Below are 20,166 nucleotides of genomic sequence, written 5' to 3'. Positions count from 1 at the left end.
AGCCCTGCTTTCTTGGGGATGACTGAACACTGCCTGCCCATGGGAAGTGATGAATGATTTCCATGCTTTGCTTATGTGCATGACTTTTGCTTTACCTATTTAACTGTCTTTACCTCAACCCATGAATGGTCTCATTCCTATTTCTCTGATTCTTTTCCCCATTCCCTGTGGGGGGGGGATGTGAGCAAGTGACTGGGTTGGACTTGGCTGCCTATTGGCATTAAACCATGACATTTAATAATGGCTGTAGTATAGTTTATTATAATGCTGTAGTGTTAGTAGCAGCTCTTTGGGAAAGTATTCTGGATGAGCCTCTTAGGTAACTTGCTTTAGAGTCAGAGATCTGCAAAAAGCAGTTACTTTGTCTCATTATGCTGGTTATTTCTGTCTGCTTTCTTTAGTTGAGGAGAGCAATTGTGGATTTTTGTTTTTCTAGCTGTAGACTAACCCGGCAAGGTAATCTTACAAAAACACACAGTCACTTGTTTGTGTCTATCTGGCAAGTGTAAATCATAGCCCATAACAAAGCAGTCTCTCTAACATAGGCATTTGCATGAGAAAGCATAGTTGCCAAGGTACACTGGAGGTCCAGTTTGTCTATAAAGGACTGGTGGTTCAAGGATGAAGGGTTTTTTTCAGTTGTGAAGTAATTTATTGACAAGTTATGTGATGATAAAATCTTCTTCTGCTAAGCTGCAGTTATGCAGGATGCATTCTTGTTACAATAATTTAAGTTCTTTTCTCTTGGCAGAATTATTTTATTATGAATCTGCAGCAGGTTGCCTATGTAGTGTCCACAAAATGTACATTAAGTTTGAAGTTGCAGTTTAGATAATGTTTTTCTCTAAATATCTTTTTTCCCACCCCCACATACCGCAATATCGGCTTGACCACATGGAATTCATGAAACTAGAGATACTGCTTTGCAATGAATAATAACTTATTGTAATACTTTATACTTTAGTATTAGGTCTTTTTAAGTTATTGAAGTATACATGTATATATAAAAAAGATAAAGGTTTTGTTAATGAGTAGATTATTTGCATATATTTTTTTAATCAAATGATATTTGCATTTGACTAACTTGTAGCAGATTGTCAGTGTCGTCAGAAATGGGCCCATAAGAAGAAGAGGCGTATAAGAATACTGATAATTCTGTAGAAATAACTGGCTACCATGTGTTTCTGCTGCTTCCTACTTCTAGTTTTTCTGTGTGATTAAATTATTGTAGCTTACTGATTTTAATGAGTAATTCAATTGCGGTGCCTCTGTGCCAGAAGAGACCTGCATTTTGAGCAGCCTTGTGACACTTGCATAGGAAGATTCTTGTTTTAAAAATTACTGTGTGTTTAGTCTGTAAATGTACTGTTAATTTATTGCCAAATTGTAGTCAAATAGAAGACTTTAAACGTAACCTTGCTAGTGAACTCTTTTTTTTAAAGCTGTTTTTCTGATTCAAGTTTTGAACTTAAATATATGTATTTTCAGTTTCACCCGTGAGAGGTGGGAATTACTCAAAACAGAGCTCCACGGAATATAAGGAAAACTCTCTTATATCAATTAGTTGTTGGGTTTTCCGAAGTCTTAAAGTATTTTTGAAACACTGCATTTCTTCCTGTTAAAAAAAGTTTTCTTACCCTGCAGTATTCTTGGCGAAATTACTGAAACGACTCTATGGTGAAACTTCATCTTCTCTTGTTCATACTTCAAGTAGAGAAGAGGAGGTGGTTCTTGAAAATCTTGGATCAAAATCTAAAGAAAAGAATTCGGATAATGTTCAGATTTCATCAGCAGAATGTAGCACATCAACTAATACACAGTGTGAATCGTTTCAAGGTGAGACTGTGTTGTCATTTTTTCTGGTAATATGTTTTTAAATATAGCTGCTTTATTTCAGAACAGTATAGTATGTTGTTTTTTTCATCTATTGGTACCAACAGATTAATTTGAGTGCTAGTTGGTCTTAATACCTGGAACACTTGAGGTCCTATGAAAGTCGAGAAATAGTCTTGGTGTATATGCAGGAATGCAGCATTTAGCAGTAGCATATATGAAAACACAGTGTAAGCTGTAACTCTCTTTGATACGATGTCTCTTAAGAAGTGATAAAATTACTTATACTGGTATAGCTCTGCTCAGCTGTTAGAGATACAGATGAAGATTGGTGGGAATACATGATTCTGCCCTCATGCTGCAGCAGAAACCCCATGAGGAACACAAATTCAACAGAAGGTAAATATTAATTCAGAGGCTATGTTAGTCCCTTGAAAAAGAGCATTATGTTGTGTGTGTTTATACAATAAACATGGCACATGAATATTTGAATAGGTAAGTAAAAGGTTTGGGTTTTTTTGTTTTTCAAACAAGTTGTAAAATGTGAATGGCATGCCAAAAGATGGAGCTGGAAAATTAAGTCACTGTGGTATTACTTGTGGGTAAAAGGCTCTGACAACAAGTACAGAATGATTGTGAATTGCTTTGTATTCATCTAAAACCAGATTTTGCCATAACTAGAAGGCTGTTAAACTGGCTTGAAATAGAGGGGGATGTTTCACAAGAGTATAAAAAGTTTTCTCTGGGGGAGATGGTCATCCTTCTTACTTGCTCACAGGGAAAAACTGGTTGTGGATGTGGTCTGGGGCAGGAGGGTAATGTGGGGACAGAAGTGAGCAGAATGAAGGAGAGGGTTAGAACCATGTGCTACGTAGTAACAGATGTTTGTCTTGTTCAGGGATCTGCTTGGTGGGAATAATGAGAAGATTGGTCTGCATGGCAAAGCTAGTTCAAGAATAACCTCTCAAAGAACAAGAATGGCTTATTCTGACATGCAGAAAACGAAGCAAATGTGGCAGGATGCCTGTCTGAGCTCAGATGAGTCTGGGAGAGCAGCAAAGGGAAGGTGAAGGAAGGCTAGCTAGGACAAGGTGGGCAAAGAAGCTGTGTCATCACTGTGGGAGCAGTCCCACAGTGCCTGGGGAAGAAGAGCAGAACATCTGTTAACAGGAACCAGGTTCAACCAAACAGCCCAGTGACACTGGGCAAGTTAACAGTGACAAGGCCAGTCTTAGGTCAAGCCAGTATGTCAAGTCTGTATGTCAGTGTGCATCAATTGGTCTGAAATACCCTCTGGTCTGTTTGGATCACCTGTCCCAGCCCTGTATCCTCCCAGCTGTGTCTCCTTCCACTCAGCTCCAGCCTCCTCATCAGTGTAGCAGTATAAAAAGCAGGAAAGGCCTTGGCTCTGTGCAAGCCCTGCTCAGCAATAACAAAAATATCTCTGTATTATCAATCCTGTGTTCAGCACAAATCCAGAACGCAGCCCCATACCAGCCACTGGGAAGAAAATTACCTCTACCCCAGCCGAAAGCAGCACACCATTACTGTAATAGAAGGTTGCGTGGAAATTTCAACTTCTGTAGTTCTATGTTTTATACTCATTTTGGTTTTCAAGATTAGTACTTCTAGTACTTCTTTTGTGTAGTCAGTGATGAAAAGAATATTTTCAGAAGATTGATAAAGCATTAAACTGACTTTGTACAATGATATGTGATAGCATTGGGAGCTTATAGTTCTTTCAAAATATGTATCAGGCTATTTATTTTCTCTATGATAAAGGTGTATTAATTATACACAACTGTGGAGTAATTTCCTAAGATAAAACTATCTTCATTTGTAGTGAGCATATACCATTCCTTATAAATTAGGGCCTGGCAAAACTACCACTGAAATGGGAGGTGAGGGGGAGAAATTATTTGATCTTGTGATTTATAACTCCTCTGATTTGTTTATATCTGATTCCTAATGAATATTCTTCAAGGTAATGAAAGAAAAGCTTTTTATTCAGAATCCTAATACAGGGAAAATATAGCTTATGTGATAGGAAACATGGAGTAAAAAGAATAGGTTTACATTTCAGATTTTCACAGCAGAGCAACAAGACTAGTTTTGAAACTAACAGCAAACTATAACTGAGTTAGTTTTCTGTTGGAGGCATGCAAATGCCACAGTAGTACAGAAAGGGTTCTGCCTTGATTCAAGTTCAGCATATAAGTACTTAAAATAAAATAAAGAATCCTTGAAGTGAAAAACTCATAAGAAGAAAACATAAATCAGTTGCCCATCTGGGAAACCAATGCCCAACCATTCTTTTCTGGTTATGATTTTATTTAAATTTAAGAAGCTCTTGCATATACATGTGGTGATTTTATGGCATTGGACACTGAAAGTACATGTTTAGAGATAGGTAGAAGGTCTGAGCTATAAACTCTGTGGCCTTGGTGAAGGAAAAATATAAAAGCATTGATTGAGTTTGTTTTTTTTTTTATCACAAACTGTTTTAAGTGACTTCTTATTTACAGACCAAAGATTATGGGCATAAGTACAAGACAGCTGAGGATTTAAGTAGCAGTAGTCAAAAATGGCTATTTGAAAGCAACAATGGAAAATTATAGTTGTTTGGGTTTTTTGTAGATACTAACTCTTTCCTAGTTTGAAAGTGATTATTTCAGTCTTATGAAATACTACTAAAAATGATCTAGTCTCAGTAATAAATTGAGGATTTCTTAAAAAATAAACTGATTTTGTCTTAAATATTTTCTAGCATTAAATAACAGATTTTACTATAAAACTCATCACAATGTCCTATTTGTCTTTAACAGTTATTCTCAGATTGTGAAAATACCATTACAAATATGTCTGAGATAAGCCACCTTCCCCCTGCGAGATTCTGATATTTATTGGAATGCAGTTTGCAGCATTGCCTTTAAATTTTATGGGCATGTCCCTATTGTCCTTCCAGATGCAGGTTTTTAAGATCATACTTTTATATGCTGTAAATATTGGCATTTAAATGCCTTTTTTGAGACCAGGTTGAAGATCAGATGCTTCAGAAGATGGAACATCAGGACCTATGTTAATAAGTTCTCATTTAATTTTGGATAATTAACAATTTAGTATCAGAAAGGGTTATCCCATAAAGCTCTTCACATAGTTCTGGAACTGAAGCTTACAGTAAGACCTGGAATAACAGGAGGTGGAAGGCAAATTCCGAGGGACACTGTCCTTTGTAACTATAGGAAGGTCTTCTGAATGATATTTGTGTTTTCTTCAGGAGGGTGGTAGTTCTGTTAGGCATGGAGAAAACACGTGGAGGTGTCATGCTTCTTCTGGACCCCATAGAAGAAGGGTAATCATATGTTTTTACATAAAAAGAGAAATTTTGGATTTTTTAAAACAAAAAAAACCCGTACACACACATACCAAAACAAACCAAACAAAAAAAAAAAAACTGCAAACCATCCTCCCCCCACCAAAAAAAAAAAAAAAAACAAAAAAAAAACAAATCAGCCAGCCAACAAACCAACCAAACAAATGACAAACCAAAACAAAACACTTGCCTGTGTGCAGAATTTCAGTTCCAGGGAATAGGTAGTAAGATATACCTTCACTCTGGATTATAGTTGTCCTAAATCAGACTTTTTTCCCCAGTTTTGTGCCAAATATTTAGTGGGAAATCGAATGCAACCAAAGTAGGGATTCCTATCCCCCTAGACAATTAGAAAAGACTTTCTAAATACTTCTCCCCTTGAGGAATTTGATTCCTCTATTGCAAGAGCTATAGTTCTTAATAAAATAATTTTTTCCTCCTTCAGCATAAAATTAATGAGGGTCTAGATTATCATCTTTATTACCTTAAACCATTTAAAGGTTCCACACATAGGTGATTCCACACAGGTTCATTACCTGATTTTTAATGGCAGGCAAAGCATTGCAAGAGAGGAAATGGAGAGTTGAAAGCTCCTAAAACAAGAGAACTTTTTCCTAAATGAAGGATATTTTGTGAATATGCTTCCAAATGCTATATTAAAAATACTTTCAAACTTGGTGTATCACAAAAAAAAAGGTGTCTGGCAAAAGACTGAGCATTTCAAAATATAAATTACTCACATGGTGATGGGCTTTGGCTAAACTTCGTCCCAATAATTGGTTTTGTTAGTTTTTGACCTTTATTAGGGCCAGATCTCTGTGCAGCAAGGATGAATATAATTAGAAATGTTTTTTGTGAGGTCTGCAATTCTGTGATTTCTTTACCTTTTTATTAATATTTTAAAACCTCAGTAATTATTTCTAATAGCTTATTACCATATATTCAAATGGCACATGCATACTGCTAGCTAGAGATTTGCTAACTGTAGAATTGGCTTTTTCGCGGAATCACAGAATGGGTCGGGTTGGAAGGGACCACAGTGGGGCATTTGGTCCAACCTCCCTGCTCAAGCAGGGTCATCCTAGACCACATGGCACAGGATTTCACAGCCTCTCTGGGCAACCTGTTCCAGTGCTCAGTCACCTGCACAGTAAAGAAGTTCTTCCTCATGTTCAGGAGGAACTTCCTGTGCATCAGTTTCTGCCCATTGCCTCTTGTCCTATTGCTGGGCCACCACCAAGAAGAGCCTGGAAATATTCTCTTGACACCCCGTGCTTTAGATACTTACACACGTTGATCATTGATGAGGTTCCCTCTCAGGCATCTCTCCTGGAACAGGCCCAACTCTCTCAGCCTTTCCTAGTATGGAGAAATGGCCTCCTTAGTCTCTGACCTTTTTCTTGATCAAAATTATAACTACTTTTTATAAGACTTGGGATTTACTGATCAGTATTTAGCATCTTCCTTATAAAAATGAAAATTTCAGAGTTGCTGCAGAAGGAGAATTGCATTCAAGTGAAATATATAGTGTTCGGTTTGTCAGTATAAAGCATTCTGTGCCACTTTTGATTTTTGCTTCTTCCCTAATTCTGAAAAAGGAATTTGAAATGCAGAGAGCCTAGCCAGAGTTTTGGATCTTATGGAGATAACTTACTTAAACTTTTCTTCTTCACTTATTAAAGTAAAAAATAGTGAGGAATGTTGCTAAGCTGTTGCTAGTAATGGATTTTAGTTTTCTAAAAAAGCTGGAATCCATGTTATGCTGTATAAATGGACAAAACACAATTTACTCCTTATTCATTACGTATAAATATGGATGCCTTATCAAATGTGACATATCCCAGCATTGTTATCCTATATGAGGAATTCATGTCAAAATTCAGTACAGCTGTGCGATTACTTTGTGTTTTCCTTCTTACTTGTTTCACTGAAGTTATTGATGCTGACAGTGTACTGCATTTAAATCATCACTAGGACCCCAGGACTGTGTCCTTCCTTATACTAATCCTGCCTTCCTGCAGCCATGTTACTGTAGAAAACTTAAGCTAGTGACAGAAATGCCTAGAAGACAAAACTTGTCCAAAAAATGTGCGTGAACTGCCCTACCTTTTAGTTGATCAAATTGATTAACTGCTTATGGTTGAGAAATTAAATTCTAGCAGTAATCAATGCAATAAATAACTTTAGAGACTTGTTAAACAATTCAGCTTGGCTTTAGTTAATTACTTTGCAAAGCTGTCTATTGTGAATAGGCTAAAGAGCAATGGAGATTATAATTATTATACAATCAAGTGTTGTCACACACTCATATAGTCTTTTCTAGAATATTTGACTGGAAATAACAGCCTGTGGTGGCTGTGGTAAAAATGGTGCCCAGCCAGTTTTATGAGCCAGTATAGCTACATGCTTTAGGGAAACAGAAATCTGGGATTTAGGTAGGAGAAGAAAGAAAAAATTCCAAAAACCAGCCCAAAAAACCCAACCAATCCAAATCCCACCAAAAAACCCACCCTCTCTCTGTTCAAACTGAGTGGGCTGCACGTATAGCATCTGTAACTTATGTTTGTTTTTGTTTTGTTCTATTACTGTCTCCAGTTCCTCTATCAATGTTTTTATGGGTTTTGGAGAGGTTGTTGGCTGCTGGTTGTCAGATTCCTTCCTTTTCCAGTGTTCTCATGGACAATGTTAACTCATTCTTCTCTTCTCCGTGCTCATTTCAAACAGCGTAGCTGTCATAGGGAGAGCTGCTGGCCTCTGTGAGACCCCAAAGCTGTTTAACAAGTAGCTCATGTAACAGTGGGTAGTGGTTGCCTGCATAGAGTAGAAAATGCCAGCTTTAGCTCTAAGTGTTAACAAGCTCTAAACCTAAACTAGTCAACTACAGGAAAACATATTGCCTTGGTAAAGGAAACAGAAAAATGGCTTGTTTAAGAATTAAGCCTTGTTTTACCTCGAGATGGCTGCTAGTACTAAATTGAATCAAACTGCAGCATAGTAATTGTGTGTTAGCATTCCCACTGTCTGCCTTGACTCCTTGTTTGAAATAATTTTCAATGCATTGGTGACAAAACAAGTTGTGTGAGACGCCTCTCCTGCTCCAGTTTGCACTGGGGAGTTTGTCACTTAGGTTGCTATTGTCAAAATCGTAGTTATTCAGAGTCAAATCTCATATTTTCTGCTGTTGCACAAGCTTACTTTCTACTTGTGTGTCCTATCAAATCTACCCTCTAACAATTATTTGAAAAATGGAAATGGTTATAATGTGGGCTTGATACTGAACTATGTCCTGTGCAAATACTTTTTCCATAATCTTTTGTGCTTTGTGGGTTTTTTACACAAATGAAAATGAACTGTTACCAGTAACTTCTATGGAATACAAAATGTGAGTTTAGAGGGGCAAAAGCTTTAAAACCTTAAATTTTGTTTGCTTTTACTCTTACAAGCTCATCTGTTTATTTTCTGGTCTTGTTTCAGGTATGTTCTAGTAATGACATAATCACTTCATCAGTGAGGATAATTAAATACTTGCAACTTAGACATGGCCTTTTATATTCAATGTTGTTGCTTTTTTTTAAGGGAATTGATTTTAGCAGGGATATATTTGGCTTTTGAGAAGTGTGTTGATCAAATAAGGTTTGCAGCAGGCGAAGTAATTGAGTTGGATACTTGCAAAACTTTAAGATAGCCTTATGTTCCTGTTTATACAGCTAGAAATCTTAGACATCTAATCAAAATATTGCATGTAGCTATATACCAGGGCATATATGGGACACATATACCATTTAGCTGTATAGTTTGTTTCATCATTACCTCCTATATTCAACTTTCAGAAAACTGCAAAATTTCAATTCTTCCACCTGCCTGTAGTCAGATTTGCTTCTGAATTGTTCTGTTTCTTGCTTTCCTCAATCAGTGGCTTTTCCATGCTTCACTCTCACTTGGTTTTATGTTTAGTTTTCTTTTTTTTTCCCAAGGAAGTGTACATATTTGAATGGTTCATAGGTAAAAAGCAAAAACATCTTCCCCAGATCATGAGTGAGAACAAGAGTAAGAAGGGTTTGTACTTAATTAGCTTTTTCCTCTGTGACAAAGAATGTCTGCCACTCCTAATGTAGGGAAACTGAAGCTGAGTTGCAGTGGTAAGTGCTGTCTCCAGTAAAATGAGCTATAATACAGCCTTTCTATGTGTCTAAAAATGCGCTAAGAGTTAGTGTACATGTGGGAGGTAGGGAAATAAATGTGAGCTCTCTTCTTCCTTGTTTTTTTTATGAATTTCCCATCCCAAGTTTGGGCCTTGTAAAATGTCTGTATTGACCTCAGTTTCCTTTTGAAGTTTTTGGTTTTCAACAGATGGAAGGAAAACACCATCACGAGGAAGTACTTCTGAGGATTTTCTCATTTTGTTTTTTCCTTTCAGTGCTCTACTCTAGTATCCTCTGTAATCTAGACTTTCTCTTTTCAATGGAATTAAGAACTTCTGGGAATGTGAAGTGTCAGAAGGGAAGCTGTAATGAACTGGCTTGAGTTTCAACATGGTACCAGGCACAAGTGGTATACACCCTAAGAACTGGGAGCAGTCATCTGTAATGTGGCTAGGACTCTAAAAAAAAAATACCATGGGAATTAATGAAAACATGTGTTGCTTGAATATCAAAGGATAGTGGACTTCTTTTTGTGTAAACATAACTGAATAAAGTATCAGAAATTAAGGTCAATAAAAAAATTCACTACTGCTTTCTGCATTAATATCTTGCAACTGTTCCTATTATAAAAAGGAGGAATTGGAATGAAATAAGTGTATTGTATTGCTTCCCCACAATGTTTTCCAACAGTTGCTGCTTAAGGATTTTCTGAGCCAGAGGACGATATGTATCTCTTTAATGATAAGACTTTATTCTTCTATCACTTTATTGTTTAAATGTATGTAATTGTGCAGTTTAGAATAGAACTTTAAACTATTACATTTTACTTGGCAAAGGGAAATTTGTCCTTCCATAAAGAATAGCAGGCGTCTTCAGAATTATAAAATTTAAAGGCTCTGAACTTCACAGAAGAAAAAAACTTTTTCAGCATTCTGTTACATGTATTGGTGCTAATAAAATGTATGACAGTAATAACAGTGTATTTGAGATAACTGGATATCCAAAAGTTATTCAGAAGACACGTTTTTTTGTATTTAGAAAAAGATGGAGAATTTTGGAAGGAATATGTATCTCGTCTTCTGCCAAGAAGTGGCTTGAGTGACTGCCCTTGTTTATTCCAATAAAGTAAACTGAATGAGGTAGAGTCTGTAGTGACCGGTAGAGTCTGGATTTTTTTTGTGTTCCGCCCAGTGTGACTTCTCTGGTATTGAGGGAGAGAATCCTGTTGAAGACTGCAGTCAAGCAGTTGGAGTTCCACCCTCCAAAGGAAAGGACTGTACTTTCTGATTGCACAGAAGAGTAAAAAGCTTCTCTCTTTGTGTAAAGTACTCTAGTGTGTGTGAGCCTGGAAGACAATCCTGTGCTAAGTCAACCTGGGAACTGAGGTTGTTTGTACATAATGTAGCACCTCATGTCCCTGAGGTTACTTTATTGTACCTTATTATGGCAGACTGAAATAGCTTGATGTCCAGGAACTTGGATATTGTCTGAACAAAAATGAGTATGCAGTGGGGAATGGGTGGGTATTTAGGTTCACTTGATTTGTTCATGCTATTGAAGGACATTTTTTATGTGTTCACATTGACCAGCAGGAGAGGTATTTATTTTTCAGTACCAGAGCTCAGGAGGACGCTCAAGGTGTGTACGGTTAGTCACTGATAACACCTTTGGTAAACCTCAGTTTATGAAGGTTTTTGAAGGAGATGACTCTTGCCCAGGATTTGTGTCCTGTCTTTATAGATGATTGTCTTGCTAGTCAGCAAAGGGGACAGTTATTGTGTACAGATAATGAGGTCTGTAAATTCCTTGGGAATTGTCAGAGTTTTGAGGTCATAGTCTCACTTGTATGCAATAAAAATGAGGAATAGCTATTATAGGGCTATATTCTAGCTTGCATACTAAGTAAAATCATACTTTCATACAAAATTTTAAGGGAAATAACAGATCTCATTCAAGCCTTATTTTTGTCCTGGTCGTATCTACTGTAACATTGCACAGAAAATGCCTACTACCAGTAATGACTTTTGTAGAGGGTATGACACTGAACTACTCAGACCTTGTATTTGATTCAGCATGAATTCCTCATTTCCTGTGTATGATGGTTTATGAATGGTACTCTCAAATTTAGTACTCTCACTAAAAAGAAAACCACCAGCTGCTTCCCTCTCTTTCTCCACCGGGAGACATAAGGCAGAGGTCATAGGTCAAGATAAGAACAGTTTACTGGAAACAGTAGTGAGATAAGAAAACAAACAGTAACAGCTAAAAACAATAATGTACAAAGAGAAGGTGATTTACTTGCAAAATGTTTATCCCAGTCCAGGACACTGAAAAACAATGGCAAACAGCTCTTCTGCCTGGCAGGGATTCCCTGTGACTGGAAAGGAGCACCTTTCTTCTTGGAAGTGAGAGTCCCTTTTCCCCAGCCCCTGGAATTGACATAAGGTGGTGCTGAGGAACAGTAGTGTCTTGGCCATGTCCTCTGGGCACAGCGCAGGGCAGCCCAGAACTCCTGGATCGAGTACTCTGGTGTGCTCAGCCTACCCAGCAGCTGTGACTACAGGCATGTGCCACTGCACCTGGCTGCTGTAAGAAATAATTAACTGTCCTGGACAGAACTGGAACACTGTGCTTTTCTATAAAGACCTGTTTTTGGGGACTCTTTCCATCTGTTTGGAAAAGTGATAACTGGGTGTTTCCAAGGGGTAATTTTGTGGAAAAGATGACAATCTTGGTAAGACTGGGCTAATTTACAGTAGTTTGGGGGGAGGGGGGAGCAGCAGGATTTTCTAGCTTGACTTAGGTTCTCTGCTCTTACTAGTTCTGCCCTATGGGAACTTGGGTGAATTATCAAAGCTTTCTGAGTTGCAGAACAACTTGATGGCTAAGACAAAGTTTTTGTCTGGTTGAAAAACTACAGGGTGCTGCTATCCAGTCACTGGGAGTGGGACTTCTGTGAAGGGATGCTGGGGATGCCATGTGCTGGACACAGCCAGTTCCAGCCCACCCACTGCAGGGCACAGCTGAGCCAGGGGCACCCTAGGGGAAACTCCTTTAAGAAATAACAAAACAATCCCAGACAGGAGGGAACTAAAAGGAGTGGCAAAACAGTGGGAACCCTGGGGTCAGAGGAGGAGAAAGTACTCTGTTGTGGAGTAAATGTTCCTGAAGGACGGCAGCCCATGGAAAATCTCTGTAGGGGAAAAGGAAGGAGCAGCAGAGACTTTAAGCATTGCCCCCATCACCTCCTTGTACTGCTCTGTCCTGCTGAAGGAAGACAGTATAACCTGCAGTGAGAGGAAATAGGAGTGATGGTGGGAGTGAAAAGAGCCAGTGAGGAAAGATTCTTGTAGCTGTGATCTCCTTGCTCTTGACCCATGAGCTCTCTTAGACCTGTTCACCCCTTCATTGTAAGCCCCCCTACCCTCAGCCTGCTGAGGAGAGAGTGAGCAATCATCTGGCTGGTTGTTCAGCTGCTAGCCAGGGCCAACCCAGCACAGAACCTAGAATTGATTCAGTCTCTCTCCAAGGCTTAGTCTTACAGTGAGTGAAGGACCAAGACTATATGAAATGGTAAGAGTTTGGTTTGACACACTTTCACAGGATTAGCAAAGACTAATTCTTGATTTATGAGCTGGCAAACTTGTTAAAGATGCATCTGGTGTGAACAAATATGTAATTTGGAGACTCCTATTTTAAGAGGTAAAATTAAAAAATATAGTCTTGAGTCATTATTTGTTTCCATAGGAGTGTTACAGATGTATAGGAGTACAGTTGTATAGGAGTGTTACAGATGGTCCCTCAAATTCTGTTATGTGTAACTATTTGTCTGAGAGGTTATTGTCCCAGTATAGCTACTGCTTGTATGATTAAAAGATTTGAAATTTTCAAGACTGTTGTAAATTAAGTTTAATGTTTTCCTGATCATCTTTGTTTCGCAAAACCTAAATAAAAATGGAAAAAAGGGGAAACTTGAAATCTTGCAGAAGGGAATAACTTAAACGCTTATACATACTTATAATTTTAAACTTCATTATAGCACTTCAGCAGTTATCAGCCTGGATGGAGGGGGAAAAAAGTCAATGCAGGTCCTGCCAGTTCAATGAATTGGCATCATCTACATGGAAAGGATCTGCTGAAGAATTATCCCATGTTAATTTTTAATGGATTTTTTCCAAATTGCATAGTTGCTATTCATCTTTCTGTATTACTTATTTATTTGCCTTTATTATCCCTCAAAGTAAGTTTTATGAGTACTGGAAACTTTCTGGCTCGTTCAAGAAAAAGACAATATTATTCTAATGTGTTTTCAAAACAAATTTATTCCCTCATGATGAAAACAATGGTGATATTTTCACAAGTACTTTGTTTTTGAAGTAGGCTGTCTTGAGAAATGTCAGTGCATGGTTACATTCTGTATTAGAATTATAGAAGTAATTCTCATTAGGGATGTATCAGATCCCTAATGGGATCTGGGATCTCCTGACAAGTTTGTGATGCAAGAGGTTGACTGTGTCCACCCGCCAGACATGTTTTTATTGTATATCTTTTTAACAGCTTGCTCTGTGCTTTAAAGGGACACATTGCCCCCAAGAAGGGAAGGCTAGTGCTGTGTTTGTGTCACTTACAGAGCTGGCCGAGTGTTGAAAAGCCCAACAAAACAGCAACAAACACAACCAAAAAAGCCCAGAAATTCAAGATTAAAAAAAATTCACACTGAGCCATCTGAAACTACATTGTGACATCTGGAGACACCCTAAAATCCTGGCCTTCTGGAAAAGCTGTTTTCTCACTGTGCTTGATCTCTGTTGTTGTCACTACTCTGCACAGCTACTCTGCATAGTAATATGGTCTGGTTTTGTGTGAATGGAGCAGAGATCTCTGTCACTTGTCTAGTGAACAAATGGCATTTCTACTGCTGTTCTTGCAGGTACTTTTAAATACCTTTCAAAGGGGAAAGAAATCATACAAAAACAGACTGCTGGCATCACCACAAATAGTTTCCTATGCAATTAAGTAGTTCGAAAGCTGGCCCTTGGCACTTCCCCTCTTGCCCCAGAAAAAAGTAGAGCAGGAAGAAGAGGTGAGCCCTCTGGGACAGGCACTGCTGAGACGTAGTCAAGTGTGACTTTCAAACTTCCTTTATTTTTTCACCCTTCAGAGAAGCATAGACTGTGACTAAACAGTGTGCAAATGAGCAAACCACTGTTTTGTGATTCTTTTTCTGTTGCTTCTGTCACTTCCTAATAAGCATCCATCCATCCATCCATCCATCCATCCATCCATCCATCCATCCATCCATCCATCCATCCATCCATCCATCTTTTGTGAAGCAGTTCTTAAAGAAATAGTGTCTGCTCATGTTGAATGGGGAAAAAATGTTTAGAGTCTCTCTTAAAATATCACTGTAAGTGGAATCTTCTTCTGAAGATAGGGGAGAAGATTTGCCCGATAAAATAGAAAAAAAATGCTTCTGGTGTAAAGAACTAACCCATGGAATATTTGTTTATTTGTAGATGCTACAAAATTTGGTGCAGCTCTGTTGGTCATTGGATAATATCAGTGTTCCACACCTGACCCTCTGTAAGGATTTTCAAGATCACTTATTGCTGTAGTTGGAGAAACATGAGATAATCTGTAGTGACACCACTATTGAGCCAGATACTTTGAATTTTCTGTTTCGTAGGTAATGATTATACAGTTATGTCTCCAAGAAGAATTTACACGGTGGATCTTCCTCCGGAGGGTTATGTTGCAGTTACTCCAGATGCTCTTAGTAATGCAGTTTCTGAAAACTCTGGCAGTAGTGCTGACTCAACAGGTAAGTTTGTGGGGTTGTTACTGTGATGAACTTTTCAGAAGGGAAACTTCTTAGCAGCTCTTACCAAGTAGATTCAGACTGCCACAATAAAGTATTTAAACCATTTCTGCCAGTGGGTGTCACTGTTTTGCAACATAAGCAAAATGAGACTTTGCATCCCTATGGGTTCATTTCCATCGTTTGGGATTTCTAGACTAGATTCAGCATTTGGTGATAGCCATACAGTGCCACAGATCTTACTGAAGTTACATAGAACCTAAGTGAGGACAAAGTCTTTAGCTCCTCCCACTCAAGTGATGTGTATTCATATTACGCCTGCTGTCATATTATTTTTAAGGATAAATGTTGGATAAGACTGTTTTACTAAGTCTGCCTTTGATGGTCTGAGGAATTGGGTAAAGGTTAAACCACCTTTCAAATTTGCCTCTCTCAGGACAGGTATTCATCATTGCAGTTGTTAGGGGGAACCCTTTAATGTCAAAAGGCTTTCTGATGAGAAACTCTGACCATATAATTTCAGAAACAATATTTGATGGTGTCAAAGGATACAAGAGAAGAAGCACAGAATCTAGAAAGTGGGTTCTAAGTTGACCTCAGTTAAATACATGGTTTTCTGAATGACATTGCCAGAATTTAATTGATTCTGTCTGTCTTTAGAAAGAAGTCTTAAGCTTAGACAAGACAAATGAATTTAGTTTTTTCAATTGCTGTGTACCTATGGATATATATTTGTCCAAAATTGTGTATCACAGTCTTTGGCCACTAGCAACATTCTATAGCAAAGAACATACCCAGGTAAGGCAACTGAAGTAAAACACCTGATAAGCAGCAGTTATTAAATTAAGTATCAGTTTCAGTCTGGAGATTGCCTTAAATGCAAGGAAAGTGTGAGATGTAACTTTCAGATATAGAAAAGTAAATTCTGCTTTTCTTTGCAAACAATACCCACAGGGGTGAATTTTGAGCTTGGAAATTTGGTCTGCAGTCTGTTCTGAGCTCCATTTAGAATCTGAATACAGGTAAAGCTAACAAAGTAGCTCAAGGGACTGAAGCAAAATACAGTGTGACTGAGGGCATATCAAGAATGTTCTTCCTTGGTGTGGGGTGGTTTAAAGACCAATTTTGAGTGACAAAGAAGTAACTTTATCAGAGTAACATAAGAGTAGATCTTGATAGTTTTTGGATTATGAATGATGTCCTAATTTAGAGCTTCTAGGTTGTGCTCTTCTCAGTTAGATAGGGTTCGTGTTTGGAATTCAGAAGCTGTTTCTAAGTTACCTTTAACTTTGTTTAGTTGCAGAACTGTCTTCGGACAGTTCACTGGGTTTCTCTTTCCCAACATGTCAAATTCAAGCTGTTTATTCTGATCTTGAAGCACCTTTTCTTTCCTTCCATGCCATATAATTTCTGTGTATTATGTCACGTACTTTGAGATATTAGAGGAATGCTTCTTCGTCTTCTGTGTTTTGCTGATAAGACTAAATGAAGTCTCATAACATTTGGTAGGTAAATTCAGTTTTATACAGCTGCTTTTAAATAAAACACTAGCATACATACAGAACACTGCTGCAACTGAGATATAACGTTATTAAGGCATTAGCATGGAACTTTTGTGGCAGATTTACTCAGCTGTTTAAAATCTGTTAATGAATCAGATTAACTGTGTTGCATATTAGATGTTGCAGTGATACATTACTATACATAATTTGATGTTAGATACATTGCAAAGCCGTTAAGCAGAACAGAATGTGGGATTGAGTTAGCTTGTCTCTTTTTAGGATCATATAAATACCTGCCTGTTTTTACAGTGGATAAAGTATTGAACAATGGGTTTATGTGCTCATTTCTTGGATTTAATATTTTCCTTTAGTATTTCAAAACAAATGTACTCAACCATGATAGTAGTAAGTAGAGTTCTGATGTTCCTTAGTGGCAGTATTGACTGTTGGATGGAGAATGCTGTTAGCTGATCCCAGTTTCACTGCTCAGGACAAGGAAGTTTTGGGTTTTAGCCACTTTTTAAACAGTTTACAAAGAATCTGGAATTCTGGGAGTCTTACTTTTGGATTGGTTTGTTATTTGGCTTTGCACTTTGTCATAGAATCAAGAAAAAATAAGTTTGAAGTGAAGGTTTTTAATTTGTGGCTCCTTTTGCAAGGTAGGTTTGACTATAGATGTTATTCTTATAGATGTTATGTATGTTATATAGATGTTATTCTACCAGGTATTTGCCTAATTATTTTTTCAAAACCTCCTTTCAGGTAGATTTTTCTTATATTCCCTTTTTTATTTGCTCCAGTGTTTCACTACCCTTTAATGCTATGTCTTTCTTGCTGCAGTTGAGACCCTTATTTGTTTTGTCTAAATAAGGGTTGCAGAATTGGAGATCTGTGCTAATCTTGCAAGGGTGAGGGGACGTGGTTCACTTTAGTTGTGTATGTATGTCATTTAAAAATACACATAAAATCTATTGCAGGATGAAGTCTGATTTCAGGCAGTTCTCATAAAGTATTAAAGGAGCATCTTAAGCAATCACACCATGGATTACTTAGTTTGCTCACCTAGATTTAATTGTATATCCCTTATTTAGATCTTTTTTGAAGGGATAAAGGAAAGCTCTACCTTTGACACTGAATGAAAAAGAGGGTGCATGCATGACTGTATGTATGAATATTTTATATATATAAAATCTGTTACATTTAGAATTGTCCCAAAGGACCAGCTCCCTAGGGTGAAGTTGAGATTTGGTGTATGCATTGTTCTAATCCTGGTACTATCTATATGATATATTTTATATGGCAACAGGTAATTTTCCAGTGTGTTTCCTAAAAATGTGAGCATGTTTTTATGTACTGGTTAAGAGGTTCCTGTGTTATCCTTTACTAGCCCAGAACTAAGGGGAATTAATGATGTGGAAATTCAACAAAAACAAATCTGACTCAAAAATTAATTTCATTGTTTATCAAACTTTTATCATGAAAATAATATGACTCTATTTTGGGGTTTAAATTTTTCAGTTATACATCACTGTGATTTGCTTTGTCCTCTCAATAAATTAAGAAAACCAAATATGAGTCTATCTGAATTAATAACAAGATCATCAAGAGGAATAGATGTGCTATGGCTGACATTTCATTGTGGTAAATTACTCTGTAGAGGACTGAAATATTCAGTCATTAAAATATGTATTTCAACATCAACTGTTTCTGAGAAATGGTTTAAAAGTTGAAGTTAATTAAAATTATGAAAAAATTTCTTGTCAGCTCTAAAAAATGTTTGGGTTTTTCCATTATTATTGTTGTTTAAACTGCTAGTTCCATTATGGTTGATGTTCTCAGGATGATATTAATTATGTCCAGAATAGCTTCTGAACAAAAGGGGAGAAGAAAATTCAGGTAGTCTCTTATGTGTCTGTAGTGTCTTGATTCGCTTAAAGGCAGCCATTTCAGAAGACTTAATGGTGCTTAAGCTTGTGTTTGTTTTTAAGGAGATGCTATTATGAATCATATGTTGACTACTTATGTTGTTGGCAAATGATTGGGAATGTGATAGACCACAGAACTCATATACTCAGCACACCAAGGGAGCAAGATGTTTTGAGCAGCTAAAGTCAGCAGCAAACCTTTTTCACTGAGAGGTAGCACCAGTTGTGAAACTCCAACATTATGAATCTGTTTTGTAGCCTTCAAACCAGACAAATCATTAGATCATTTAGGTTAATCTTCTGTGCCTGTTAGTGAGGACTTACACCATGTTGAGCTCAGCACTTGGGATTTAGAAGAAACCAAACCAAATATAAAAAGCTATTCACATTTAAAAGATGTCACAAAGGTTCCTCTACTTTCTAATGCTAACAGTTGATGGGTCTCACTCTATTTAATAAAAATAAAACAAAAAGAATTGAAAATTTTTTTTGTTGCCTTTCTCCATTTAAGTGAAGGGCCTCTATTAAGCAATATTTTCTTCCCACAAAGAAGCACAGTAATCAAGTCACCATTAATCTTTTTGATTAAACAGGTTCAATTGTGCATTGCTCTAAGATATTTACTTCAATCCTCAAGTCACACTTGTAGTGTTTTTAGGTATCACCCTTTTCATAGCATCTTTTTAAGACTATAAACTCCACTACTCATGTAGTATTTTGTTTCTTTCCCTTGAAGAAACTAATACTGTATCAGTGATTAGATATGTTTTCAAATTAATCAGAAGGTATAACAGTAGACAAAATTTACAAGAAACAGTTCATTAAAAAACTCTAATGATTAATTCCACATCAGCTCACTTATGTATACAGTTATCTCAGTTTTATTTTATTACAATAGATATTGTTTGTGTAGGGCTTCTTAACTGTAAATCAAAATGTTTAACAGTACTCAGTGTTACTTATTTTAAATAAAAGAGTTCAGGAAAGAACTCAACATGAAATAAACTCAACTTCTCTTGAAAGCAAAAGAGCTTAAGAACACCTACAGTTGCTTTTCTGCATCTTATATCTAAGAGAAAAAGCTATGAAAGAACCTCCTGCAAATCAGGTTGTCTTAGAGTGCCTTCTGTCAGCTGCTCCAGCATTGGCTGTCTAGATTCTTCTGACAACTTCTGTGAGAATATCCAAGGCTTATAACAAGACTAATTAAGGGAATTGTTTCAAAGTAAGGATTCTGCATTTGCAAACTAGAAATAATAAAATTCATTCCTGTTTTGTTCATTTTTAATATAATAACAAGCCTTTTAAAGGATTCTTATGAACAAAAATCCTAATTCATTAATTCATTAAGTATGCCTGCCTGAATAATGAAAGATGCTGCTGTATAGCTTTTATTATAATAGCCAACGTTTTGCTACACAGATGTACCAAATAGTTTTTCAAATCATAGCATGAGTAAGTGAATGGGTTTGATAAACAAATGTGTTGATATTTCTTTACAACTTGCTGAAAAAAGTTTTACTGTTCTGCTTTCAGCTACTTTCATAACTCTGAGGTTTTCTTTCCTTTTGTT

At 37.1% G+C, this 20,166-nt stretch overlaps 1 protein-coding gene across 1 annotated transcript in view; it reads left to right on the top strand.

Annotated features, from left to right (window-relative positions):
* The window catches only part of ERICH1 (glutamate rich 1), a 65,273-nt gene that overhangs the window by 13,445 nt on the left and 31,662 nt on the right, over positions 1-20,166 (top strand). The window contains exons 2-3 of the mRNA XM_062488530.1: positions 1,645-1,836; positions 15,035-15,169. Of these exons, the coding sequence (XP_062344514.1) occupies positions 1,645-1,836; positions 15,035-15,169 (327 nt within the window). The remainder of the gene's footprint in view (positions 1-1,644; positions 1,837-15,034; positions 15,170-20,166) is intronic.

Source organism: Cinclus cinclus, chromosome 3, assembly GCF_963662255.1.
Source record: "Cinclus cinclus chromosome 3, bCinCin1.1, whole genome shotgun sequence".
Lineage (NCBI taxonomy): Eukaryota > Metazoa > Chordata > Aves > Passeriformes > Cinclidae > Cinclus > Cinclus cinclus.
Note: the sequence above shows the minus strand (reverse complement) of the source record. Positions and strands in the feature narration are given on the sequence as shown.